The following is a 27,905-nucleotide window of genomic DNA, read 5'->3' as shown; positions in this document are numbered from 1 at the left end:
GTTACTCTTTTTTGTCATCCACCGAGTTCGACCATAATCATCGCATTGCACATAAATCCATCTCACCACCTTCCAACCAGTGAAAAACTTCATGTTCACAAAAAGCACCACAAGAGGATGCGATCACACCTTCCTCCTGGATCTGACACTGCATGACAATCAATTTTTAGATAAAATTATTTATTCTGAGTCTAAAAATTCCACTTTCGAAGTTTAATTCTCGTAGTTTGGTAAACTTTATTCATTTCATTCATTGGATAAAATCCTTGCGCCAAGATCAAGTAGGGGGGGGGGGGTGACTCTCCACGCATGAAGTTCAGAACAACGCAATTTTACGTCTGCTCTCCATTCAGTGGTATCCAAGAGAATGAAATTTATGAAAAGCGACTACAACACGACAAGGACTACAAGTAAAAAGTAGATTGACTTTAGTGGTTGCACCACAACTGGTTATACAGTAGCTACTGTACGTTTTCATACACTTCAAGTTTGAAAAATCGCTGAACAGCAACACAGAGGCTTTCTCTACAAGGAATTTTTCAATTATTCGTAGAGACTGTGAACAACTGACACAGGCCCGACAATCTAGATTAAAAAAGTGTAATTTCTGCTTGGTGTTGTCTGCAAATCAGTGCTCAGGGGTTGCGTGAGGGTTCCTCGTTCTAAGAAATTTGATTTCTTGCTTTTGTACATTGATACGTCATTTTACATTTTCAGATGGCAGTGTGACATGCACGTTGCACACTCCAAGTAGGACATTTAGTTAAAGAGATGGAGCTCAGTCAATAGCCGATAAAGAAACATTGGGAGTTGTTGCGTAGCTTGTTCATTTTTATACTATTAACAAGAAGGTTTTTGTTTTAACTTTTAATAGTGGGGGTTCCACGCCAAACGTGAAGCCAATCACTGGTTCCACGATGGCAGAACGGTTGAAGAGTAGTACAAGGCATCTCGCTATTCAGCGACAGGCTGCTGGTTATAGAATTTACAGCAGCGCGCTTCAACCTTTTCCCCACTACTTGAAGTTGCCACTTCAAGGAGATACATTCTAGCAATTGATGAAACAAGTAAAGTGAACAATCCACAAAGCCTTCGATCAATCGCGGTTGGCGTTCATCTGTGACGTCACACATCACATGTTCGAGATCCAGCAGCGTTGGAAGCAGATAGGGCGAGTTGGATCAGGAAGTTTTGGCGTGACAAGTAATTGTGTCATCATAACCACGCACACTCAGACGGGCATAAACGCCTTGACGGTTTACGGAAAAATCGGCGCAATGAAGAATCAAGTTTGTTCCGCATCAGTGGGCGCGAGATGGAAGTGCTCCGTCTAGTTTTCAACGTACGAGTTGATGATTAGAAATCTTTAAGCAGCAGATCGCCAGTGGCTGAGTAAGCAAACTTCATTGGAAGTACTACAGACACTCGGAGCGCACATGAGCGGGTTCTTCGTCGCTTCCATCCACTCAGTAGCTGCGAGTTTTGCCTTGTTCGGTCATAACCCCACCGTGACGTGTCACAATCCGAATCTTGCCGGAGTTCTCCGAGGTGTTCCGATCGATGTAGGTTTTTGGCCTGGTGTTGCTATTCGTGACCTGAAAGAGACAATATTGAAATGAATCGCGAAACAACAACGTCATCAATTCAAAGCGCAAACCCTCGACAAAACGCGGAGGTCACGCATATACTCAGAGAACTTTTTCATTCGCGCTTTCCATTCAGCATACAAGATGGTTAGTTCCAACACTTAAAGGTCCAGCACACCGATAACAACTAAGATTGGGATAATGCATTAGCGCAACGTTAAACTATAAGTTGATCGGTGACGTCACTGTCCTTACTTGATAGCGTCGTTCTTTTCTTCCAGTTCCTTTTCTTCCTTTCTCTTCTTGATCTGTTCGTCAGCCAGGGAGAGTTCCTCCTCCATCTGAGACACTCGAGCCTTGGCCGCTTTACGTTTCTCCTGGTCACGCAAAATGAAATTAACTACGTTGCATTTACTGTAAAGTGACGGAATCAAGCGTTTTATTTGGGTTAAAACAACGGAATTTCCGCCGTTTATTACCAGGAAGCTAAGACTTCGTAGAATATTGCGAAGTCTGCACGAATGAAAGAAACTAATTTAACAAAGCTAGTTTGGAAATATAGTCGACTGAAAAATAAGACCAAACAAAACATGGGAAGACAAGATCAAAAAAGTTTGGAAACGTAGTGACTGTATTCAGGAGGACTGGGGGCTACAAAAGACATGAACGTGCACAGGAAAGAAAGAAAGATACACCACGATACAATTGTGTGACGTCACAAGGATGGGTCAAGATTGCTTCTATCAGCATCACGCCATATGAGATGAGGATGAATGGACTAAAACCAGAAACAAAAATAATATAACTCGTCGACGCTGACCTGTCTGGACCTAGATGACTCCTTGATGCTGTAAAACATGGGGCCTAACTCAGCAAGCCACTCCCCCTCTACAGCGGTCACTGACTGCATGTACTCCCTGGATGTCATCACCAGCTCGTGGTAGACTACATAGTCCGGAGTGAATCCCATCCCGAAGAGAGCGGACGTAGGATGGAGATGACACGGCATCCCAGTGCGGAGGTTAACGTACTCCCCAATCCCCTTCGAAAAGCAAATGTTTTCGAAATTAAATATTCTGTAATGAAACATGGCAACACTATTTTTTTATAAGTATATCAGGATATCAAGAGTTGGATGTACCAACAGCTAATCGTCTGATTAATTAATCGAGGATTAGTTTGAGCAAAGTTTATCTGTAGATCAGCAATTCTATTCAACGGATTATGGTTTGCGCGTCACTAAAAAGATTAGTCCGCGGATTAATTCCCTTAACAAGTGGATCATCTGTCGTTGTTGCAATACCAACACAAGCTACCTGATGTCGCAATTCAGGAGTTACATCAGTCCGGCAGTAACTGTAACTTTTAGGGCTGCCTAAATCTAAACGTTACATCAGATCAAAAGTTGTGTTTGTGGCAAAAGAGTTGCCAGATGCAAACGATCAATTTGCAATGGTAAATAATTTAAGAGTTTTACGTTGTTATGGGCAAGGAATTACGCTTTTCTAATGTAAAGAAATTGTAAGTGCATAAGTACAATTATAGTTTAAATGCAGCATTATCATCGATTCATTGATTTATTAAATTTAAAATTTGGCAACTCTGGTTACTTCCAAATTAATCGAACTCCTAGACCGCGTTATCAGCACAGCGTGATTTGTGTATTTGACCTATCACGTGATATCAATATGATGTCGGATAAATGTCATCAGACAAAGCAGACATTCGTTGGCGTCCAACCGCACAATACAGCCTACAGGAAACAAGAGACGTTACATGGTAAAGAAGCCAATTACAAGCGAGACTACCTTCAGCGTTGCCGCGTGATGAAAGTACGCCGCGCAGATGCACTTCCTTATGACGTCCCAATCGTTGCCTGATGACGTCAGTGGCATCTTCTGCTGGTCCGCAATTTCCTTCAGTTGCGCGCGAACTTCTCGAACCTTCCTCATCGCCTTGGCGTGGATGAAGTGCTCATTGCACCAGTTATTGGAGTACCTACGGAAGAGGAGGATTAAGTAGCATTTCGGACTCCACCAAGACCCACCAGATTCATCATCATCCAAACTAGGTTTTGTCCCCACTGGTAGGGGTGCCCAATTCTTTCTCAGCAATAATTGTCTTCATCCCTGGTCTGATGATGAATCCAACACATTGGAAGTGTACGGGTGGCATTACAAGTGTACCGGTGGCAAGTGGATTGTTACTATGAAGTCCAACGAAGAGACTGAAATTTAATCTCTGCAAGATGGCTGACGATTATTCTCGTCTTTACAAAGTATCCGTAAGTAGAATTGAACCGGATACGTCACAACAATGCAGTTACATCGCGGCGGATGAATATAGTGACTCACGTCACCGTTGGACTTTGACGATAAGTAGTCAACCTGAACAAGACTTACCCGTTAGACTTCCACTGCTGGTAGACGTTGAGTAAGGTCATATGATCGCTCTCAGGAACGCTGAACTTCTCCCGCTTGGCATCGCTCTCTTCCTCCCTTCCGGTGGGTCGATAAAAAATGGCGGGAACTGACAGCATCGAGACAATTATCTGGAGGTCAAAGGTCATCAATGACGTAAGCACCAACACAACGTCATGATGTATTAGGTGGAGATGTTTCCTTCAGACTGAGAAAGTTTTTTGTTAATCCAGGCAGAATCGCTTACTTGCGGCAGTTTCGAACACGTGACTCAGGTTGGCAACTCCTAGGAGGGCTGTTAAAACTGCCAGAACACCCGGCTAAGAGGGGCGATGTCGGTGGAGCCTACCGCGATGCTCTGGTATGTAAACACGATCGCGCACCGGTTATTGTAGAAGCACAAAAAGGTGGAGACTTTAAATTGCCATGGTGTTTGAAAAAGTCTGGAGTTTGACTGGAGATCATAAATATCTTCCAGGACATAAATCCACCTACCAGTATCTCCGCGCTGCATCCCATCTCGCATGCCGTGATCATCATCTTTGAGAGAGGAGGGTCCAAAGGAAACTCCACCATACTTCTTCCTGTGGTGGTAAGAGCTCCAGTGTTGTCCAACGCCCCAAGTATCCACAGCTGGTACATGGAGTTGAGGATATTGTCCTGGAGTATGAGAATGTTACGTGAGATTCACTGCGGGCTCCCAAATGTTAATCACTTGATTCAGAAATATTACGAACGTTATTACCAGGGCTGTGGAGTAGGAGTTGTTAAAAAAGTGTCCGACTCCAGCTTGATACAAAACGATGAGCAATAAAATTTTTAAATTCAAGATAAATGTACGACTAGTCCAATTCATGTCAAGTTATCTTGTTGTGTATCGCGATTTCGAATAATAAATTCTCTTCAGCACAACTTTATAACAGGCATAGTAAAATCTTCAGTAGGTCAGTTTAAGAATGCAGCAGTTAAGTTTAGAAAGAAATCAACAATAGTGTTTTTCGGTTGCTAAGAAACAAATAAATTTAGTCTGCGAGCAGTAGTGACAATATTATGTAAATTATGAAGGGAATTAGGCTAAGTCATACATTAGTAAAACGGAGTGACAACGCCAGGGAGGGATTCTGGGGAGGCAAGCCATCCTCGCACAAAAGTGACACAAAATTGCCCTATAACGGATCAAATTGATACAGTCACTATCAATTAAATGCAAAAAATAATGAAAAAGGCAATATAACGCAAGAGAACAACTGCACGCCCAGCAAGCTGATGCAAGAGAGAGGCCCAATTACGGATCCATAGGATGCACTGCCAAATAATTATAAATTCAAGATAAATGTACGACTAGTCCAATTCATGTCAAGTTATCTTGTTGTGTATCGCGATTTCGAATAATAAATTCTCTTCAGCACAACTTTATAACAGGCATAGTATCTGTTATAAAGTTGTGCTGAAGAGAATTTATTATTCGAAATCGCGATACACAACAAGATAACTTGACATGAATTGGACTAGTCGTACATTTATCTTGAATAAAATTTTTGTTTGCATTTTTTTTCAAAGTGTTGTTTTTTGTTCTCCGTATTGCGCTATAAGGCTTCACCACAAATTATAAGTTTTTGAACTTAACACTATAAATGAAATTACAAAATGAAGAACATGAGCACCTGTGGAGGAGGGTCCATGAAATGGAACTTCAGAAGATCCTGTACTCCCAACGACTTGAGAAGAAGCACAACATTGGCGAGGTTGGTTCGCTGTATCTCCGGCACTGAAGCGTGCAGCATCTCGTTCTTGTACTGGTTCAGCGTGTAGAGACGATACGCGATCCTGCACGCGGATGCTTGTTACGATGCAATCGCTATAGATGATGACGCAACAACAACCTAATCGATGCGAAACCTGATCGGTGGGACTATAAACGACTTCGTTTTAAAAAATAAAAATCACATGAAAGTGAAATGCAAGGCCAGGTTCGCATCGTGGCAGGTACCAATTTTGAAGAATCGTGAATCTGCTGAACTTCGCGGCTTGAGGCGCTACTGCAGGAAGGAGTGGAGCACCGGATCGATTACGGTTTGTTGGAAAATTTAGGCCGAAAACAAGATTAATTGAAAATTTATTTTTAGAAGCTTCAATCTCAGTTGCTGCGGTAACCATTGTAATAGGACGTGCTCACCCCGCCTCGGTTCTCCCGGCTCGACCGGACCTCTGGTTGGCGTTGGCCTGGGACACTGGAAACACTGAAAGTGCGTCCATGCCGATCCGGGAGTTGAAGACCTTCATCTTGCAATATCCAGGATCCACTACGAAAGCGATCCCATCCACTGTGATGGAACAATGGTGGGTGATGACGAGAAAGTTATCACAGTTATAATCGCATCGAAAACCGATCAATGAAACAACGCAGGCGCGGTCGGAGTAACATCGCCCCCACGCAAACAGTTGCAATGATGACGCAACGATTTATTGTTGATGACCTAGCGCGCGATGCTGTGTGACGTCATACGGCGGGGTGGGTACCTGTGAGTGACGTTTCCGCGATGTTGGTGGCAACTACGCACTTCCTGATTCCATCCGGAGATTTTTGGAAGATCTTGGCCTGAAGATCAGTGGGAAGTTGGGAGTAAATCGGGAGGACGGCCAGAGGAGCGATATCATCCAGTTCTTCTATCCTCTCTGTAAAGGTTAAACAATGAGGAACACTCCGCGATCAAAAAGATGACATCATCTCAGGGCGGACGTAAAACAGACTGAAGAGGGGTCAATCCTCAGTCCAGGATGGTTTGTACAAACCAACTGTGTCCACCGTGAATAGTTTGCACCGGGCAGATGACTTGCACTAACAAAACTATTCACCCACATTATGTCCTTGTTAACAACTTGTCGCATTGTAGCGTTAAAATATCGCGTCATGAAAGCAGGCGACTCACCCGTCAAAGTCTCGCAGGTTACCTCGATGTCTTCTTGTCCGGGCATGAAGACGAGGATGTCGCCTGAGAATGCGCAGTCGTTAATGGGAGCGGCGGGAGACGTCAACAAAGTTGCACCATGCAAACAACGATATGGAGCCATCAAGTTGACAATGGGAACTTACTACAAGCGACAGCTTGAGAAAGTAGAACGATTGAATGACGGCAATCTTCAACTCACGTTCTCGAGCAAAGAGCATGCAGTGCCAGCGAAACAAAACGGAGGTAGCCATTTCTAGGCTTCATATGTGAAAGAATCAATGGTAGAAAGAACACGTAGCCACAACGTACCTTTCCTGGCTTGTACGTGGATCTGCAGAGCCTGCTTGACTGCAGCTTCAACATAATCCTCCACCACTATTTTACTGAAGAGGACATCCACCGGGAAGGTGCGGCCAGGAATCTGATCAGGAAGAACCAACATGGTGCGTCAATCTGGTAACTACAAAGGTCTTCTAAGCCGGAGGATGAATTTGTCAAGTGCGTTATTTTAACAACGCATGAAATTAAACTGCATCAAGGAAGTGGTAAATTTCATACAACAGATGGTACATTTACTACGGAAATGAAACGAAATGGAAATGTGCGTGACGAATATCCAAAATCTTAGCTGGATTAGGGTTGGGATGTACTTATTCATGGATTTTCAGCAAACGGTAAATAGGAGTGAAAAGATGGGGAGCCGTCGATTAAATAATTGTTGCATGAAATAGTTTGAACTCCTTGAAGAAGTTGGATTAGAACAATTTCAAGTTAGAAGAAAAATCTCTTACAAGCTCGAAAGCGCTACGAGCGAATAGATTGGAATTCAACTAACTTGGAATCCAACCAACTTGGAACCCCACTTACTTAAAATTCAACTTACCGTATAGCTCGGAACGTTCCCAAAGAACTGGCAAAACTTGTCGGCGTCCATCGTCGCTGACGTCACAATCAGTTTCAAGTCTCTCCGCACGGTGGCGACCTCACGCAAGAGCCCGAACAACACGTCGGTGTTTAGTGACCTCTCGTGAGCTTCGTCCATGATGATGCAGCTGTATCCATCAAGATCGGACTCCCTGAGGGACTCTCGGAGGAGAATACCATCAGTCATGTACTTGAGAAAAGTTTTCTGGAGACAAAAATTCACAAATTATCGATTACAATGGGCACACGATACATGTCTAAGGCACACGACACATGTCTGAGGCACACGACACATGTTTGAGGCACACGACACGTGTTTGAAGCACACGACACATGTTTGAGGCACACGGCACATGTCTGAGGCACACGACACATGTTTGAAGCACACGACACATGTTCGATTCAGCTAACAAGATAAATAAAAGTGTGAATGAGCAGAAATTGATTTTGACAACCAGATGACATGGACACTCATGAAGATTTATGCTATAAGGAAAATAATTAATCACAATCTACAGAAACACAATTTTCACGTAACTTCAGCTTAGCGTTTCCTTAACCGACTGCAATTTAGCAACATCCACTCACTGAGCTGGTAACGTCTTCGAACCGAATCGCGTAACCGACTTCCTCCCCCAGCTCGACCCCCATCTCCTCACTGACTCTCTTGGCCACAGACATGGCGGCCACACGACGAGGTTGGGTGCATCCTATCATCCCGTACTTCGAGTATCCATCTTCATGGAGATACTGCAAAATTGGCGGTTGAAAATATCTCACGCAACGACCAGCTGGGTTAGCAGCCCACTACAGTGACTACTACTTGTGGGTAAAACATCGCCACTTAGAAATTAATAAATCAGGGCTGCCAAATGCTAAATAATTCTGCAAAAAAAGATCTAATTTTTAAACATGCTAAATGCAACATTGGAAATTATGATTATGCAATAACAATCATAATTATGTATTAATAGACAACCGTGCACTGGTTAAATTTCTGTTCTCCAAGAAGGGATACTTCTCAAATCGCTCTAAATTAATTACAAGTTATTTTCAACAAAACTTCCAAACAGCATATATGCCATCCAGAAGTTGCATGAGCGTTTGAAATTATATTATAACTCCCCAATCACTACAGCGGCATTCACGTAGAACATTGAGCAGTTCTCACTCCACCTTCAGCTACACTCTCAGAGCTGCCATACTCATCTGACTTAATTGAACTTACCTGGGCCAGCTGCGTTGTCTTCCCTGATCCTGTCTCTCCTATCACCACCACAATGTTGTTGTCGCGAATGATGTTGAGGAGCTGGGGAATAAAACTTCAAAACATAACCAAAAGAACATGGTATGCTACCTAGCTGTCACCGTAGTGCTACAACCATGCCACTGGACCACGCTATACCATCATCATCAAGATCATACCATGGCTGGCAACAGCTTTTTATTGAGAAACACTTTATAAATGCCGCCTTGGCAACAAAGTGCACAGTTTACTTCCAACATAACAGAGAAGACAATGAAGCACAAACAAGCAGCAGGTTTTGAGACAACATCCAATGAACTAACCTCTTCCTTGACGGCGTATATTGGAAGATACTGACGCTGCTGGAGGAGACTTTTGCTCTTGGCAAAGTCGCTGGATCCCTCTACCTTCTTCCCCATGTGTTGTGCGAATCTTTGGGAGGATTTGAAGTCTCCTTCTTCTCCGACAGAAGGATCCTACAGACACAAACTAACTGTCTTCATGATCTAGTTCATCAAGAGAATGAAAAATCACGGGAGGTTATCACCGCCCACAGGAGACACATCCTTCACTGACCACAATTGAGATTGCGGGCATTTCCGCAAACTCCATCAACTCTCGCACAGGTCAACATAATAATAAAAACGGGATCTATCGAGCGCAACACCCTCCCGTCCCTCAATTCAAGCTATGCTCCTAGGCGCTATTTGTGACGATGAAAATAAATTAATTCGTGCAGTTAACAACAATCAGATGTAAACAGTTTATTCTAAAATTGTAATTGCAAGAAGATGAGAGATGTGTGATGATAGAGCCAACAAGAAGAGAGATGTGTGATGACAGAGCCAACAAGAAGATGAGAGATGTGTGATGATAGAGCCAACAAGAAGATGAGAGATGTGTGATGATAGAGCCAACAAGAAGATGAGAGAAGATGATAGAGCCAACAAGAAGATGAGAGAAAATGATAGAGCCAACCTCTTTATCATCCTTCTTCTTGATCCCGAGAATATTTCCCATGTTGGTTCCGGCCAGCTCCCAGTCCTTGTGCTGAGCCTTCTTCTTCTCCTTCAGCTCACGGTGCTTCCTGACGAGCAAGCTCCCGCTCCTAGCGACCACCGCCATGTCGGATGTGTTGTCCTGGCAACGGAATTTGTTACTACAGAATGAGGTCACAAGGAAGGTCTTCCTGGCAGGTCAGACCACTACAAAATGTTGGGCAGTCACTTTAGTGTTTTGCCACCCACTAAAACTAACTCTTTGGGGTGCAACAGCAACTTGTCTTGAAGTACAAGTTGGATAAAACGGAAAATGAGGGAGTGGCCAATGCCAAGTTTAGAATTGCATCTGTATTATTAAATGGGAAGCGCTGAAGTTATTAAAATGTAAATTTGCGATAAAACTAAATTGTCGGCACAAACGACCATTAGGAGCTTCGGCATACCTTCAGAGGGATGACAGGCTCGAATTGTTTGGTGAATATGATCCTCCCGTCCAGGAATGGGGGGACAATATTGTGGACGAATAAATGCACTCTAGCGCCACCTTGCTCATTGAGGTCACTGTCGTCGAATCGGTCAGCGAGGACGACCCCGCTCCTCATCATCCGGTTGGTCTCCCATCTCTCGTTGTCCTGGCAACCAGATCATTATTAATGGACACTACACTACCAACAGAAGCGACATAGCAAGGCTGCTTTGTAAAGCGCTGAGGAGCAACGCATTCTGCGTTGGATACAGCGCTATATAAAAACTAACATTATTATTATTATTCCCACGATAACTATTGCAAACTATTATCAGCTTTTTTAGTTGATTCCAAATATTAAGACTGGGTTGTAACTAATAATGATAATCGTCGTCGTCGTCGTCGTGTGAGCCTCTGGGGCCGAGGGTCTATCCTTTTACCAACCCAGATTCACGATGTTCCCGGACTACACTGGAAGGCTACTAGAGAGCAGCCCGTCTTTGATTTAATGATCAATGACACGCAGACCTTCCACTCCGTTAGGTGGCTTGAAGATGGAGCAGTCATTGATGATGTGGTCTGCGGTCTGTTCCTCGGCACCACATTTACAGGAGGAGGAAGAGGCCATTCCCCATTGGTGCATGGTTGAGCGGAAAAGCCCGACGCCCGTACGAAGACGGTTGAGGCGCACCCACGCCTGTCTCGGTAGAGTTAGACCGAATAATAATAATGCACGAGAATTTATGGAAATAATTAAAAATGAAATTACAACTTAACAAAACACAAATAATATAATTCAGAAATAAATGATGAAAACAATGGACATTTAGTGCCATAACAATCACGATGGTTGGGATATCGATTCGACGACGTCCGTACCAGCTCTAACCTCATTGATCTGTTTCCTCCGGGCAGAGATCCTCTCAGTTCTTTGTTGCTTCATTTGCTGTTCTCTTTTGTCCACGTAAGAATCCGACATGTCCGAGAAGGGATTGTGTGATTCGTCGTAGCCTTCGTCCATCATGTACCTGATCAATAAGCAGAAGATGAGGCTCAAAAGTCTCCGGGGAACATCAGAAACGAAACAATCCGCTAGCAACCTCCCGACAATATGAGGAGGAGACGGACATTCATAAAACAATGAAGAAATGATTACTCCATCAATTTATTGCATCCAACGATGCATTTAACTCAAAGACTTCTAATGTAGTCAATGTGTGAGTGTGCGTGGACACTTAACACCATTTCACAAGTGTAGATTGAACGATCTGTCTCAGCCTAATGTTGCGGGTTCGCTTGATAGCAGTTTTTCACGATCTTTCAGAACATAGTTCCCTTGTCATATGTGCAAATGACGAGTGGTGTCGCAGTTATAAACCAACTTGTCGTGCACAAGGAACTGTATTCCGAAAGCTCATATAAAACCGATATTAACAGCGAACCAGTGGTATCAGGCTGAAACAGAACGTTCTATCTACACTTGTGAAATAATTAGCAATCTGCTGAAAGCGAAACTCAGTTTATTACGTTTAATGACATGCCCGATGGTGGACACGAAGGTTGTATTCCTCCCCTTCATTTACGACCTGCTTACACCTGGATACAACAAAAATATAAACGACGACAAACAACCGACAAACTCACCAGTCTCTATCGGCCCTTTGTTGACTCTCTTCCTCCAGTTGTCCACGACCACTTCCGCTCCCGAGCCCGGGGTTTCGTTCATCTGTGAAATATAAACTCATAACAACAACCTCGAAGACCACACACAATAAAACAGAAATGCGTCCACCAGAGGAAGCACCTAATCATGACATAGATCGTGTGACTTGTAGTCATTTAAACAGGTGACAAAAAATTTTGATTTTCAACACTAAATCACCATGGGTGGGACAGTGTGTATTATGCTTGCACCAAGTGGTTGAAAATTTGGATTAAGTGGACGAGAAGGCAAGGAAGCCATTGTTTGTGTCCACCTTCAAGCACGTCTGAAGGTGTCTTGCTGATGACACAGCCGCATATTCTTGCGCGGTGCGAACTGGCGCTTTTTCTAGTACAGTACCAGAGCTCTCTCTACACCGCTATGTAACCGACTGTGTGATGCACTACTACAACCAGTGTTGGGCGCGATAACTCATTTTTCAGTTAAGCGATAACGATAATCGATAAACGAAAAATGCCTATAGCGATAACAATAAACGATAAATCAAAAAAAAGTTAAGCAATAACGATAAGCGATAAATTATCGCCGATAATGTCCGATAACGATAATTTTTTTCTTGATTAGCGCTGCCCCATCCCATGCAGCACGAACTGTTTTCATCAACATGACGAAAAATCGAACATAATATACTGTAAAGGGACAAAACTTTTTGTAAGTTGTGCATGAATAGAATCGCAACAGCGGCAGTAGGTATCGAATCTTCAACCTCTTGATCCAGAATCAAACCACTGAGGTAACCGCCGTGCTTATAATTATACCTTCAGATACCAGTTGGATGCTTTTATCAATTGAGTTACACTGCCGCTTACGTGCAGTAGGAAAAATAATTAAATCAAATGAAAATACCATAAAAAATTCCAAACTTTGTATTTTGCTTTCTGCTTAAAGGGCTGTTTACAGCGAAGTCAGCAATAATTGAAAAAATTCCCAAAAACGCAAAATGCTTGAAAATTTATCAGTAATCGCGTTATTTGTAGTAAAAATGTGCATACTGTGAAATCCATCAAGCTTGTCAAATTAGTCGTCGTCGTCTGAGCTTCTGGGGCCGAGGGTCTATCCTTTTACCACCCCCGATTCACGATGTTTCCGGACTACACTGGAAGGTTGCTAGAGAGCAGCCAGTCTTTAGTTTCATCATCCATGACGCGCAGACCTTCCACTCCGTTAGGTGGCTTGAAGATGGTACAGTCATTGATGATGTGGTCTGCGGTCTGTTCCTCGGCACCACATTCACAGGAGGAGGAAGAAGCCATTCCCCATTGGTGCATGGTTGAGCGGAAAAGCCCGACGCCCGTACGGAGACGGTTGAGGCGCACCCATGCCTGTCTGGTGTTTGTTTATTAGTCGTGTTTTAGTCGTGTTTGTTTTAGAACAAAAACATAATTATTGTAATTTACTGATAATTTCAGATTTTTTTGTTTTCTTTGTGAACACCATCATTAAAGCAATGGCAGAGCGCTGAGTTGTTGATAAGAATTACAATATAGGCACTGTATTAGTGGGAATAAAAATATTTGATTGAGGTAGGCTAGGTCGCATAGGTAAATGAAAAAGGTTATACTGTATTTAGCATAATTTTACCACGCAACTCGATGCGCCTATTGTCATGCAAAAACTACTACAAGATGCAAAAAATTAGATGTCGGTCTGCATGTCAAATGCTTCAAGCAATATCATATTCCGCAATGACTTGTTTCAGTGATATTGTGTTACTTTGCTAATTTTCATCTTCATATTTTTTGAACTTTCATTTTAATAAAATGCTCGATGACAATAATGACATGACAAGACATGAACAAGACATTTCCCATTTATCACTTTGAGCGATAAGTAAAATGTAATAACGCTTAAGCATTACGCACAAGAAACTTGATAACGGATTTGCCTAGCGTCTTATAATAGGACGGCTTTTTTCTCAAAAGGTACAAACACAATTAGGAAAAAAATAATTGTGATATGTTCTTTAGGTCATAATTATGCAATACTTAAATTTTCCGACAATTTTTTAAGTACTGTCACTTTCGGCACAACATGGCCTACTTAAGATACGGCCTTATATGTCGCATTTTAGAGCCAAAAATTAAGAGGCTGATTGATGCATTTCGCTTTCCATACAAAAATGTGTTTTATAACCCTTCTAACGTTAATATTTTTTGAGGGGGGCATTTGCTGAATATTTCCACAACAAAAAAATCTGCAATATTGCTTCAACGATATAACAATTCAAAAATCTTGGTTAAACTCGCACCAAAGTCGCCATTGTTGTGTCCTCGAATAACACTTTCAAGTACAAGTTCTAAATATAATCCCTCCCTCTCTTTGTTGTGATAGGATGGAAAATGCCACAAACGACCAAGCCTAACAGTTTCATAGTGTTTATCCAAAAATCCTACGTTATTAATTTTTTGATACATCTTTGCACTGTAAACCAAAAACATCAAAAGCACAATGATTTCGCATTGAAATGAATCGCTGCGTGTGTTCTGTGCGAGCACCAAGATCACACGTATTACGTTAATCGTTTAGCATGCACTCGACGACGAGAGAGGATTAATCTTAACTCGGAGAGAAAATGATTACAGTTTGCTATTTCGAAATGCTTGCAGTAGCAAAGTTGTGTTGTGAAGAGTGAACTAACTTAGTACGGTATAGATCACTTTTAGTTTTGCTGGGCTTAGTAAGCATATAACTTAGTTTTTGCTAACTTTAATAGCCTATAGAGCAAGTTTAATGATAGTCAAAAAGGAAAGGTTTGTCATTTATTTTACTTAGCTAAGAAATAGGAATTCAATTTTAACATATTACAATTTAAGTTTGCTGCTAGTTAGTTTTTGCTGCTTGGTTAATTGAGAGATGCAGAATACCGTTGAACTTTCAGAGCTTGTTCATTTCACAATAACACATTAAATAATTTCTATCAAGTCTTCTTGTGATAATATCATAGCATAATAGCCTATAGCTTATACTGTAGAAAGTATGGAAGACAGTTATGTTATGATATGTACTGTACCCTACTGCACTGTAGTTCAAGATGATCATTTGATTGCACAAGTCTTGCAGAGAGTGATGAAAGATGACAAACAGTTTGAAATATTGGCAGATGCATAGTTCATAGGCTAACATTCTGCAAATTGCATTTATAGTTTAAATTTCTTGCTGCTGAAGTAATACGATATAGCATTTAACTTAGATATCAAATGGTAAATAAATGTGTTGTTTACGGATGCAAGTCTTGTTATGATACAGGCGAAAATGTTGCATTATTTCGTTCTCTTTTCTTCAACAATGTCCAAGCATACCAATTCGTGCTGTTGCCCAGTTTATTTTGCGTACCCAATGCAACAATGCTTGTTTTACCTGCGCTGCTCACTCTTCTTGGGGCAATCAGTTAGCACAAAAAATCGTCATCAACATATTTTTTAACAATAAACAAAACATTGTTAATAGTTCTATAAAAAAAGAAGCTGTAATAGCATTTAAAAAGTGGCAAAGAACGAAAGACTTATAAATGTGAGGCGGTGGGATAGCGCAGCTGGTAAGGCGCTTGCTTTCCAATTATGCAATCCCGGTTCGACTCCCGGCTTATGCTGGTTGTTGACAAACACCGCTCACCTCTACCCAGGGTGTAATAAATTGGGTGGGCGTAGTTGCTGAAGTAAAGGCTGCCGAGAGAAAGGAACTGGCCACCTTATTCTGGTTATTGCCGAAGGCTTTGTATACTGAGAACCTTATCTTCTCATCCCCCGATTCTTGGATTCAAGTGTGGGACTCAATCACCTTTACTTTACTCGCCACCACAAATGGGTTAACCTTTTAAGTTAAATGGCACTTACGAATTTGGTTATTATTTTTGGATTAAAGTTATATCGCCAAGCTAGAAAAAAATCGATCTTATAGTCTATAACCGATCTTGTGTTGTTATTGTGTGCGAATTTTGTCTTTTAAACTGAGTTTGTGACGTAACCGCACGTCTCAAGGCAAGTTCTTGCAAATTTAGTTAATCTACTCATCTAAAGATTTAATGCGCTTAAAACAGTAAGTTTCAGGCAGGGATATCTAGAGAAGGGGATATGAAGGCTCGCAGCGATTGCCTTATTCTCGTGACAATACCAGGGCGGTAGTTTGTTGTGCTTTAAACATGTGGTTCTTTTTAAAATCGTAGAAAGTTTTGTAGTGCAGCTGGTACAATGAGCTACAGTAATCAGTTAGCAAATGTTACGTAGAGCATATTTAAAGAATACTTGTTTACAAAGACAGCTAAAAAGTTACCAGTAAGCTGTTTTTTTTTAACAAAGCCTTTGCAACAGGCTAGATGTAAAGCAAGTATATGGGTAGTTGAATTAACAAGCAACCATGAGCATGCTGTGAATATCCAGGCCTGATGCTAATAGCGCAATGTAAGTTATCATAACAAGATTTATTAAACTACTATCGGTGGCAATTGTCATTTTACGATAAACACAGATTATTTACGATAAACAAAAGCCCTTCTATTGTCAGACGTAATAAAAGCCTTCGTATCCCCTTCTTTAGATATCCCTGGTTTCAGGTTTTGATGAGAGGGATTTTATTTTTTGCGACAATTACTAAAAACTAACACTTCCAACGAAACAAGAAAACACAAGAATAAAATAGTTGATCGTGAGGTGGCGCGAAAGACCATGTTTCCGATGTAAAAGCAGCCTCGTATTGCGACACTTTCACAAACCACTTGCCAATTTCTTTCGCTTCGCTTCAAAGGAATCTGTACCGCCTGTGCACTTACATTTTAATTGTAAAATTCACTTGCGATTTTCGATTGCAGCAAAACAACAAGAGACTTGTTGCATGCATTTCATTGCATTGCAATTTGCAACTCTAAAAATTATTGTGTTGTCAGGGCCGTCGCTGCAGGGGAGCGTGCCCCCTCCCTTGACAACGACCTGTGCACATACACTTCAGGCACTGAAGAAGTACTGGTTTTAATTTTAGTTTCATTAACTAGGTGGTTAGTAAAAATATTACTTTTCATGGTCTTTCCACTTGTGTGTTGATCCGAAATAAAATTTATCGGCGATTAATTATTGGCGATAATCAAATATTGCCTTTGGCGATAACGATAAACGATAACTGAAAAAATAATTGAGCGATAACGATAAGCGATAAAAATTTATCGCCGATAATGCCGATCACTGACTACAACAATGAACAGTTTTATACAATGTCATGTTTGTTGTTCGCACCTTGTTTGGTTTTCACTCATGGTCATCAAACAACATTTAAAGTAGCAACAACGAACCATGAACGAGGTTTAACAAACCGCCTACCTCTCCTTGAAGTGTGTGGTCTTCGCCTCTTAGGATCCTGGTGCCATTTGTTGTATTTGTAAGAAGGGGTTGGAAGAGGAGTTTCGTCGGTTCGGCTGCTTTGCAACAATACACAATGTACCATCGAATGGCACACAACAGTGAACACAGCATAGCTTGAAAGTCAACCGTAACTATTGATTGACCCTCAAAAACGAAAAACCACACAAACATATTAATTGGAAGTTTTCAAATTCCATAGGCCTAGTCTAGCTCTCTATCAGGAGATTTACATTTGCATTAAAACTGACAATTTTAAAAACTTCAATCTCATCTACAAAGACTGTTTTAGGAGAGTGTAAAAAAATATGGCATCTTCTTTGTACCTCTTCCGAGTGGATTCTCTGTTTGACCGAGAAGTTGGAGTCCTGCTGGATCTATGAATTGCAGGAGAAGGAGACTCCCATGAGCGATGAGATCTTCTTGAATCCTCTTCGTCATCCCAGGAGGAGCTGTGAATGTCATCTGCAATGGAAGACATTTTCAATGATGAAGAAAGTATGTCTTGAAAAACCATCTAGCTTTGAGATATAGGCTACTCAGCGTGTCAATGTGCATTGCCGTCTGTTAATACAAACTTCACTTTGACACACCAACCAAGGTAACATCAAACACTTCAACAATTTGTTTGTTAAAATAAGACGCATAGCTTCAGACACAGCAATCAAATAAAATTATGGCTTTCAATGCAGATAAAAGCATAAACACTTTGAAAGATTACAATAAAAGTTGTTGGTAGCAATTACCTCTCCCATGCAGTCGAGGAGTGCCTGGATAGCTTGACCTGGATGGTGCTGGACTTTCCTCCCAACTACTCCGCTGGCTTCGTTGGCTACCTTCTGATCGAGCACTCCTCTTCACATCCTCATGGCGATCTTTATCACGTTTACTGGACTTTTCTATAATTGTTTAGGTTTAAACTACTGATGAGATTAAACTGATGTGAATACCAGATGCGACAACCCTTTAACGCAGGGTCCCAAACTCAAATTGCTCTGAGGATCAAATGAATGTCGCATGTGGCCCATGGACTGCAGTGCATATTTGAGACCCTTGCTTCAAAGGTACTACGTCAGTGAGCAAAAAACAATCATAAAACGTAATTAAAAAAACAATTAAAAAACAATATTAAATGTAAATTTAGCGAGTGAAGTGTTATAGTTTTTTATTTTCTGATCCACTTTCAAGTATAATGACAAAATGTTTTAATTTTTTTTATAAATGCCTGAAGTGAAATAACAGTAGGCTAAGCCCAGACTTGAATTAGCACACCAGAAATTACCAAGTATGCGGCTGATAGATCTTGGATTTTTTCAAAGTTGGAAATTTGTTGCACAGTAAAAGTGTTAAAATTTATACTAAAAATATTAATTTCAGTTCTTGTGAGGTTGTCACAATGTAAGATGACAGTTCAGCTTACTCGGGTTGGAAGATGAATACAATCCATCTCGGTGCCTTTCCTTCTCCCTTCTGTGCTTGGTGTCTCTGTAAGCGTCGCTCACCCCTCCTGTGTATGTTGGAGTCTCAAAACGTGCCGGCCGATAATTCCTAAATGAAAGATTACTCCCTAACAAATCGCATTGGCATATACACAGTCTTTGCCAACATGAAAAATTTTCTAACCTAATTTGCTTGATAAGAAGGCTGATTTGCTAACATTATGTTGCTAGTCTAATTTATAACAGATGTAATCTTTGTGTGCTGTACATTTCATGCCACTACGCGTGAAAATTGAACTCCATTTTGCACTTGTGTTGGACATCTTGAAAGGAGTTAGCAACTGCTGGAGTGCTGGTACAGCAAAAGTATTCGCTTTTTTTTCCGAAAATAGGAGTTTAGTACTGAAATGTTTGTTGACAGTGGTACTTGCCTATATGTATGTCTTTCTCGTTAATGCAAACAGTGGCATATCGTTTTTCTTAAGGTATTTGACAACAAGTGTATCAAGAATTGACAACGAGTGTAGCAAGAATTGACAAAAAGTTGACAATTTGTACTAGATCGTCATTGCACAATGTGCAATGCACATTCATTATAATTATATTACACATGTATATAATAATAATGAATCACTCTTCGTTTCTGAATATTACACATAGTCATTAAAACAATACCTTTCTTTCTTGCTGCTCTCATTTATCTTTTTGTCTTCTTTCTGAAAATTAAATTAGTGACGATCAATGCAACATCAAACAACTTATGCAGTGAATATGAGTTTTGTCTCAATGAAATAGGAAGTGATGGTGCACCTTGCTGTTACTAAACAATGACCTTTTAAAAATGTAGGAAATGGGTTAGAGATGAGGAAATAAAAATACTAAACTTGCAACATTCATCAGTGATTGTTAATTTTGTGTGAAAACAGAAGATTCTGCATTGTTAGGCAAATATGCCACAATTATTTAACAGCAAGCCAAACAAGCTTTGATTTTTTTATCTCAGATACTAGGCATTTTTCATGCATTTAACAGCATGTTTTTTTATGCCTCCATGGTGTACTGGTGTAGCTTCCATATGATATAAATGAAAGTAATACAGTACATTGTATTTTCTGAACTCCATCTAAACTCTTTACCTTCTTAGCAGCAAGCTTGTCCAGACCTAGTAAGGACGGTTTCTTAAACTTTGGACCGTCATCAATTGCTTGTTTCTTTTTGATGATCAATCCACCCACAGCATCATTGCTTGTTCCCTCCAACCGATGGATTGAGCTGTCCTCCATGTCATTTTTGAGCATGATTTATTCAAGAAAAATAAATCTGCATAAAACGTATCAAATACAAGATATTATACAGTTTACACTGATGGTGGTCTCACAATTCTTAGGCCCAAAAATATGGAATGATTTACGTTAAAAATAGTCAGGATTACGAGTATAAAAACTTTCACGATTGATGATTGCACGTCCCGATGTATGAGGGGACAACATCGTCGCCACCCGGCTACTACGTAGGCCTACTACTCATGAACTGATACTGCGTACTACTTATTAACGGCTGTCATCTTATTAACTGCATTCAAGGCGGCCTATAAACTGACTGTGTTAGAGTATGAAGTTACAATTATAAACTATGATTACGCCTACATTTAGTGTTTCTGCTTCATCTTTTTATTTTTGCATGTAACGTTTTTTTTCTTTGTTCTGTTTTTTTTCTCGTACTACTTTTGTAGAGTGTGATATTTTTTGATATTTGAATAAAACCACAGGATTTCAATTGACTATCAGCATCGCAGCAGTAAACAACTTTTTGTTTCATTTTTACTGAACATCAGCCTATCTTGTTTCAATGTATTTTGCCCATGCTTGAAATTTGTCTGCTGACTCGATGACTAATATAGTCTTTGCTGCTTCCTGCATGTTGTGGAATCTACATTGTTTTTGTGTTCAATCATCAACAGTATCATAGCCGATGCGGCCTTTGATGAACTAGATGCTCAGTTCGTAAATTTTTCCAGTGTTCCCTTTGTCGCGCAGTGTCCCAAAGTGTTCTTGGTTGGCTGATTGATGTATTGAAATTGGATATAAATGTTGTTCGTTGTCTGCCACGAGCACGTTTCCCGAGAAGGCAGCCGCTTAGACAGAGATTTTCAAAATCTTCTTTTCTGATAATGTGACCAAGAAATTTGAGTTGCCTTTGAGTTATGTTGTTCAATAGTTCCTTATCTTGATGTACCTGGTTTAAAACTTCTGCATTTGTGATGTGATTAGTATATGAAATCCTGAGCATTCTTCTGTAAAACCACATTTCAGCTGCTTCAATGTTACGCCTAGTTTCTGTGTTGAAGGTCCATGTTTCACAACCATACAGGAGAACAGACCACACTAACACTTTGAGAAGTCGCACCTTCAGAAGAATAGAAAGCTTGCGATCCAATACAATAGGTCGTAGTCTATTAAAAGCGTCTTTAGCTAGGCCTATTCTTCTTCGTATCTCTTTCTTACATCGTGCGTCCGCTGTTAAGAGAGAACCAAGATAGTTGAAAGAAGACACTTGTTCAATTGTGTTGCCTCCCTGGTGAAGTACAAAGTGGGGTTCAGGACTTTGTTTGGAGGTAGTCATGCATTTTGTTTTTTTGTCATTAATTTCAATTCCATATTTTGCACTAATGTCTGAAGTTTTGTTAATTAGTGTTTGTAAACCATCCGGGGATGTCGCTATGAGCACAGTGTCATCAGCATAGCGAATATTGTTTAATGAGATGCCGTTCACTAAAACTCCTCATCAATACCTTCTATTTCTCAGAGAATCATTTCACTATACAAGTTAAACAGATCTGGTGACATCACACAGCCTTGTCTGACCCCACGTTGAATTTCAAAATATCTAGACAGACCTTCCGGTAGGCGAACTGCAGCTTGTTGTTGGTAATACTGGTTTTTGTGTTATATAATATAACTACTATTCTCGAAAAAGACAAAATAAAAAGTTTCTCTCTTTCTCCAAATTTTTTTTTAGCTATGATGATTATGTGCCTGATAGCACGTTACTGAACGGGAAAAGGTCGCAAAACCTTGAAAGATTTAAAACGTGCCTGAATGGAAAATCATGTAGTAGGCTATATATCAGTAGCAGGGTTGCATTCCTGGGGGGGCTCAGACCCCCAAAATATGAAAAAGCTTGATGTAGGGGGGGCTCCGGTGGGGCTCGTTCAAGCTTCCACTATTCAGCTCTTCTGGCTGAACAACAACTTATCGACTGAGCAAGTAACACTTTAACAGCTTTCTCACAACAGAACTGCAAAAATACACGAACAGAAGTTGGTAGCAATCACAGTTATCCGTGATTAGGTCCGGTATAGTTAGCTTAATTCTATCGTACAATCTAGGCTACATGTATAGTAAATCAAGCTTTTTGCAAATTGGGCAATGAAGAATGATGTAACAAATTTTGTGACTCTTTTGACAATCTAGATGTCTGCATGTGATATGACTCTTACATTGAATAGCCTTTCCCACCCATGTGCCATAAAATTTAGGAAAGTGGATAAAATGTTCAGTGTGCGTTGTGTTGCGTCCTCACATCGTGGTATCAATGCTCTGTGGAATAGTTTCCCAGCATTGCATAGGCTAGACACTTCACAGTCCTCACAGAAAGGAAGGATATTAGAGAAACAGATCGGGCCATGTTCAGAGGTCTCTGCATCAAAATGACCACCAAGGAATTCGTAGAAGTTTTTTAGCTTTTAAAAGATTGTCTTCGGCAATTATTGCTTTTATCAGAAAATCTCCAGACTGAGAATATCAACTTCGTAGTAGCTAATCGTCACGTCAAATGGACTGTTAATTCACTATTTCAAATTAAAAAAAAGCTGTTCAAGAAGGAAAATATTCGTTTGATGAAGTTGTTAACTTGAGTCCTGGAGTACAAACACAACGGTACTCGTTTAAAGACATAACGTTGGACCAGTTCAAAGCTCGACGTAGAGACTATCCTTCTTTTGGTCGTAATCGGTTTATTCAAGCTTCAGTTGACAACATTGGAAGTAGAACGGTGGACACCAACAATAAAAATTCTGTGAAGAGATTGGAAATTATTGTACCATAGTTATGGCCTGCTGTAATCGAAGTTCCATGGTAAAAACCAGGGATATCTAAAGAAGGGGATACGAAGGCTTTTATTACGTCTGACAATAGAAGGGCTTTTGTTTATTGTAAATAATCTGTGTTTATCGTAAAATGACAATTGGCACCGATAGTAGTTTAATAAATCTTGTTATGATAACTTGCATTGCACTATTAGCATCAGGCCTGGATAATCACAGCATGCTCATGGTTACTTGTTAATTCAACTACTCATATACTTGCTTTACATCTAGCCTACCGCATCAGGGTTTGTGAAAAAACAGCTTACTGGTAACTTTTCAACTGTCTTTGTAAACAAGTATTCTTTAAATATGCTCTATGTAACATTTGCTAACTGTCTTCTGTAGCTCATTGTACCAACTGCACTATAAAACTTTCTATGATTTTAAAAAGAAACACATGTTTAAAGCACTACAAACTACCTCCCTGGTAGTGTCATGAGAATAAGGCAATCGCTTCGAGCCTTCATATCCCCTTCTCTAGATATCCCTGGGTAAAAAGGGGTGCAGATATTACGGAAAATAGAGGAGAGATTTCTTGTCACCACTATTATTTCCGATTTTACGTTGACAATCCTTGCCATATACCAGATACGATAAAGCTGCTCAAGAATGTAGTATGAAACATGATTGCTATAAATTCTGCTGAAGCCGAACGTGGATTTTTGCAATTGAACTTGGTCATCACACCGCTACGATCACGGCTGACCAAAGCAGTTGTTTCAGTAATGTTGTCCATCCGCATCAATGGACCACCTCTCCATATATGGAATGGCACTGCGGCAACTCAGAAGCGGTTGCGGACTCAGTGACTCATCCATCGGCTGTAGATACTCAGCTTAAGCATTCTAAGCTGCTCACATTGAATGAACTCAGATGTGTGCAAAAACTGTTTGCTGGCTAAAATCAAATAGGCTAGGCTACTGTCGTGGTACTTATAACTTAGCCCATAAAACCAAAGACCTAGCAGACTGGCTATTTGTTTTGTAGTCTATAATCTCGTTTGCACTAACTTGGAATATGCTTTTGCTGTATTTGGAGTTGTACTGTTCGTTAATATCTAAATGAGATTTTAGTGTAACTGTCACATTGGCAGCTTGTTGGTTCTTACTCGCAAAGCTGTTAACATAAGAGCTCATTTCAGGAGATGCGTTTCCTCACTTTCCAAACTGCGGAAAAACGGAAACTGCAATCAGCGATGTTTGTTTTGCTTGTTTGTTTGTTTGTTTGCGGAAACACCCTAACCCTTTTAAACTGTTTGCGGAAACTCTGATCAACCCTAACCCTTTTAAAATGTTTGCGAAAACTGCGACCAGCGACTTCGGGAAACTCTTAGGATCATTATCGGAAATTTTAAAATGTTTGCGGAAACTGCGGAAAAGCGGAAACTGTGATCAGCGATGTTCTATTTTTTAATCGCAATCTTTTCAGTTTGTTTGTTTGTTTGCGGATACCGATACCTAACCGATACCCTAACCCTTTTAAAATGTTTGCGGAAGCTGCGATCAGGGACTTTGGCTTTTTTTAATTTTTTCTCTTGATCTTCTCAAGGTACGAACTGACGGTACGAGTTGTTCATGGTACGAATTAGGTTGCACTCTTATTGTTGGCTCACCAACACCGATTACTTATAGCCTACTTTGTCTATACGGTACTCTATAACAACACAGCTAGGTGTTAATAGAGCCCCCCCAAATAAAATGTTAGGAATACACCCCTGATCAGTAGTTAGCACGACCACAAAACCCTAAAAAACAAACAGCAAAAAATAAAACAAAAACAGAGAGAGTAGCACACGTGTAGTAGGCTAATGAATGACAGCCTATTTGAAAAGTGTTGAAGATTCAATTTGCCAGATTTTGTATTACAAGGATTTAAAAATTATCAAAATTCTTGTAGTCTACTTCTACATAAAGATTTGAATTTGAATTCTGCACAGAAAAGAGCAATTAAAGATGACATTTTCTCATGTAGCCTACAGAATGTCAAAACAACGTTTCTATCAAGCAATTTGACGTCGGCAGCAGTGGCCAGTGTTGGGCGCGATAACTCATTTTTCAGTTAAGCGATAACGATAATCGATAAACGAAAAATGCCTAAAGCGATAACGATATACGATAAATCAAAAAAAAGTTAAGCGATAACGATAAACGATAAAATTATCGCCGATAATGTCCGATAACGATAATGTGTTTTTTTTTCTTGATTAGCGCTGCCCATCCCATCCAGCACGAACTGTTTCCATCAACATGACGAAAATTGAACATAATATACTGTAAAGGGACAAAACTGTTTGTAAATTATGAATGAATAAAATCGCAACAGCGGCAGTGGGTATCGAATCTTCAACCTCTTGATCCAGAATCAAACCAGTGAGGTAACCGCCGTGCTTATAAGTATAGCCTACCTTCAGATACCAGTTGGATGCTTTTATCAATTGAGTTACACTACCACTTACGTGCAGTAGGCAAAATAATTAAATCAAATAAAAATACCATAAAAAATTCCAAACTTTACATTTTGCTTTCTGCTTAAAGGGCTGTTTACAGCAAAGTCAGCAATAATTGAAAAAATTCTAAAAAACACAAAATCAAACAAAATTTATATCGGAACTACAATATTGGATTTTTCAAAGTTGAAATTAGCCATTTCGCCTAATACCAAAAACTCTCTGATAAACTCACTAAGCTTCCGATCCTCGGATTCCACTGAGTGAGTTTGCAGCGCTTCCCCAGTTCTTTGGCTGAATTTTAAATGATTTTTCATTCAAATTTACTTGGCTATTATATGTTACGTTTTTGTCTCTATGGCCTCTCCTTATAAACCGATTTCCTATTATGTTGATTAGTTATTTGTTAACTCTGATGATTTGCAAAATTACCATTCAGCATTCATAATATTGTTGCCCCACGAAAACTTATGTCGTTTTTTATGTGACAGGCTTTTTTATGACTTGTTCATTAGGTTAACATTTTGGCGCTCTCTTACACTTTGGGCAGGTGCCCCCCCTCCCTACTTTTTTCGGTCTGGCGAGAGCACTGAACTATAGGCCTACTGTATTGTTCTTGCATCTTTTCTCGACGGTCATACATAGCCTATCTACTTCATACTTAGGCCTACTACATGGCTAATTTTCTTTAACTTTAAACAGGAACAACTTTTAACTTGCTACGCCCCTAATCTAAGCCTATGTAATAAAATCCTCTCTCCAGAGTCTTGATCTTGAAAAGCGCGGTAAAATGCACGATGCTGCAATCAGAGTTCTCTTTCTGCTGCAATGCTTACTTGAAAGCGGCCTCGTATTCATAGGCGTGAAAGGGGCCACCTTTGCAAAAAAGGGGGCGAAAAGGGCGAAAGGGACCATAGCCCCCTCACCCTAAATTTTCCAAGTTTGGGTTCCGAAGTTGAGCCCTTTGTTGAAAATGTAATAAAATGTGTAGAAATTTATTAGGTTTTTCAAGACATCTCGGCAGCAGTGGCCGAGTGGTTAGCGCGTTGGGCTCGCAGTCGAGACCCTGCATGTTCGACTCCAGCCACCCGCACTTGCTGTTGTTTCTCTGGGCAAGAAACTTTACGATAATTGCCTCTACCCAGTGATCGATTTCGAGTAATGGGTAGTACCAAATTTAAGTCATAAGTATAGACAACCGGAAACAGACATTGCCGTCGGCTGCAGCGTGGGTCAGGTGTACGTCGGAAGGCGCGCACCGATGCATAGCGCTCAAGTCCGCTTTCCCGCAATGCAGGATAAAGATAAACCAAACAAACAAACAAACTCTGATTTATTATTGTCCCTGCAATCGTTTCTGCGTCCATTTCGTTCAGTGACGCAAAACCAAGAAACTCTTTTCGAATGACGAGATTTTTTTCGTCGAAAAACCTCACTCCAATAGCCAGTTGCTCTTTTCCTGAAATGTCAGCGGTCTCATCCGCTAAGATTGAGAAGCCAACGGAATTGTTTGCTTCAGTAACAATTTCATCTCTAACCGTTTCTTCACACAAACTTATCATCTCGTTTTGTATACGAGCCGATGTATATTTAGCATTGTCACTTGCGTGCTCCATGTGATCTTTCAAAATTCCATTACCAGCTTCAATTCTAAAACTTAATAAATCATTCAGATTACCGGACTTGGAATCCTTGACGGTGAAAGTGAACCCACCTTGACCCCCCCTAACCGAAAATCTGCGGACGCTCATGGGCATGCTCCCCCGGAAAATGTTTGAAAAATTACACTCAAATAATGGATTATAGCGCTTTCTGGAAACACTTTTAGGGTAATATTTGTATGAAATTTATTAGCAGATAAACAACTATTAACTTATTAAAGGTAGCTCTTACACACACACGGGCAAAACTGCGGCTAAAATTAAAGAACACCAAAAACTCAGCTACACAAAAACCCAACAGAGTAAGCCATTCTAAAATTGCTTCCACAAATTAGTTTAAAGAAACGTAAATCGCGTAAATTTTGCGCGATTTACGATTTGCAAAATTTATTGGTGTCTTTGTGTGTGTCTAAAACAGGTGTTAATAGCCAGATGAAGCTATGCTCTGGCTATTAACGCTATTATCATGAAGCTCTGGCTATTAACACCTCCAAGTAATAAGTACGGTCTAAATTTAAATAAACTACGTGGTCAAGGATACGATGGATGC

At 40.4% G+C, this 27,905-nt stretch overlaps 1 protein-coding gene across 1 annotated transcript; it reads right to left on the bottom strand.

Annotated features, from left to right (window-relative positions):
• Positions 1-171: 171 nt before the first annotated feature.
• LOC145771774 (pre-mRNA-splicing factor ATP-dependent RNA helicase PRP16-like) lies at positions 172-20,411 on the bottom strand. Its single transcript, XM_082583505.1, has 25 exons — positions 20,238-20,411; positions 19,777-19,817; positions 19,083-19,210; positions 18,409-18,561; positions 17,989-18,127; positions 17,624-17,718; positions 12,239-12,320; positions 11,484-11,622; positions 10,572-10,760; positions 10,106-10,267; positions 9,451-9,603; positions 9,110-9,190; positions 8,470-8,631; positions 7,841-8,086; positions 7,267-7,378; positions 6,937-6,999; positions 6,527-6,682; positions 6,183-6,330; positions 5,671-5,833; positions 4,502-4,666; positions 3,989-4,137; positions 3,395-3,584; positions 2,407-2,628; positions 1,842-1,963; positions 172-1,595 (listed from the first exon to the last, which is right to left on the bottom strand). The coding sequence occupies exons 1-25, from the start codon at positions 20,397-20,399 to the stop codon at positions 1,517-1,519; spliced, it is 3,501 nt and encodes a 1,166-aa protein (XP_082439631.1). The 5' UTR covers positions 20,400-20,411; the 3' UTR covers positions 172-1,516.
• Positions 20,412-27,905: the final 7,494 nt, after the last annotated feature.

The sequence above is a fragment of the Aplidium turbinatum genome, chromosome 6 (genome assembly GCF_918807975.1).
Source record: "Aplidium turbinatum chromosome 6, kaAplTurb1.1, whole genome shotgun sequence".
Classification (NCBI taxonomy): domain Eukaryota; kingdom Metazoa; phylum Chordata; class Ascidiacea; order Aplousobranchia; family Polyclinidae; genus Aplidium; species Aplidium turbinatum.
This window is presented reverse-complemented; position numbering and strand designations above follow the sequence as displayed.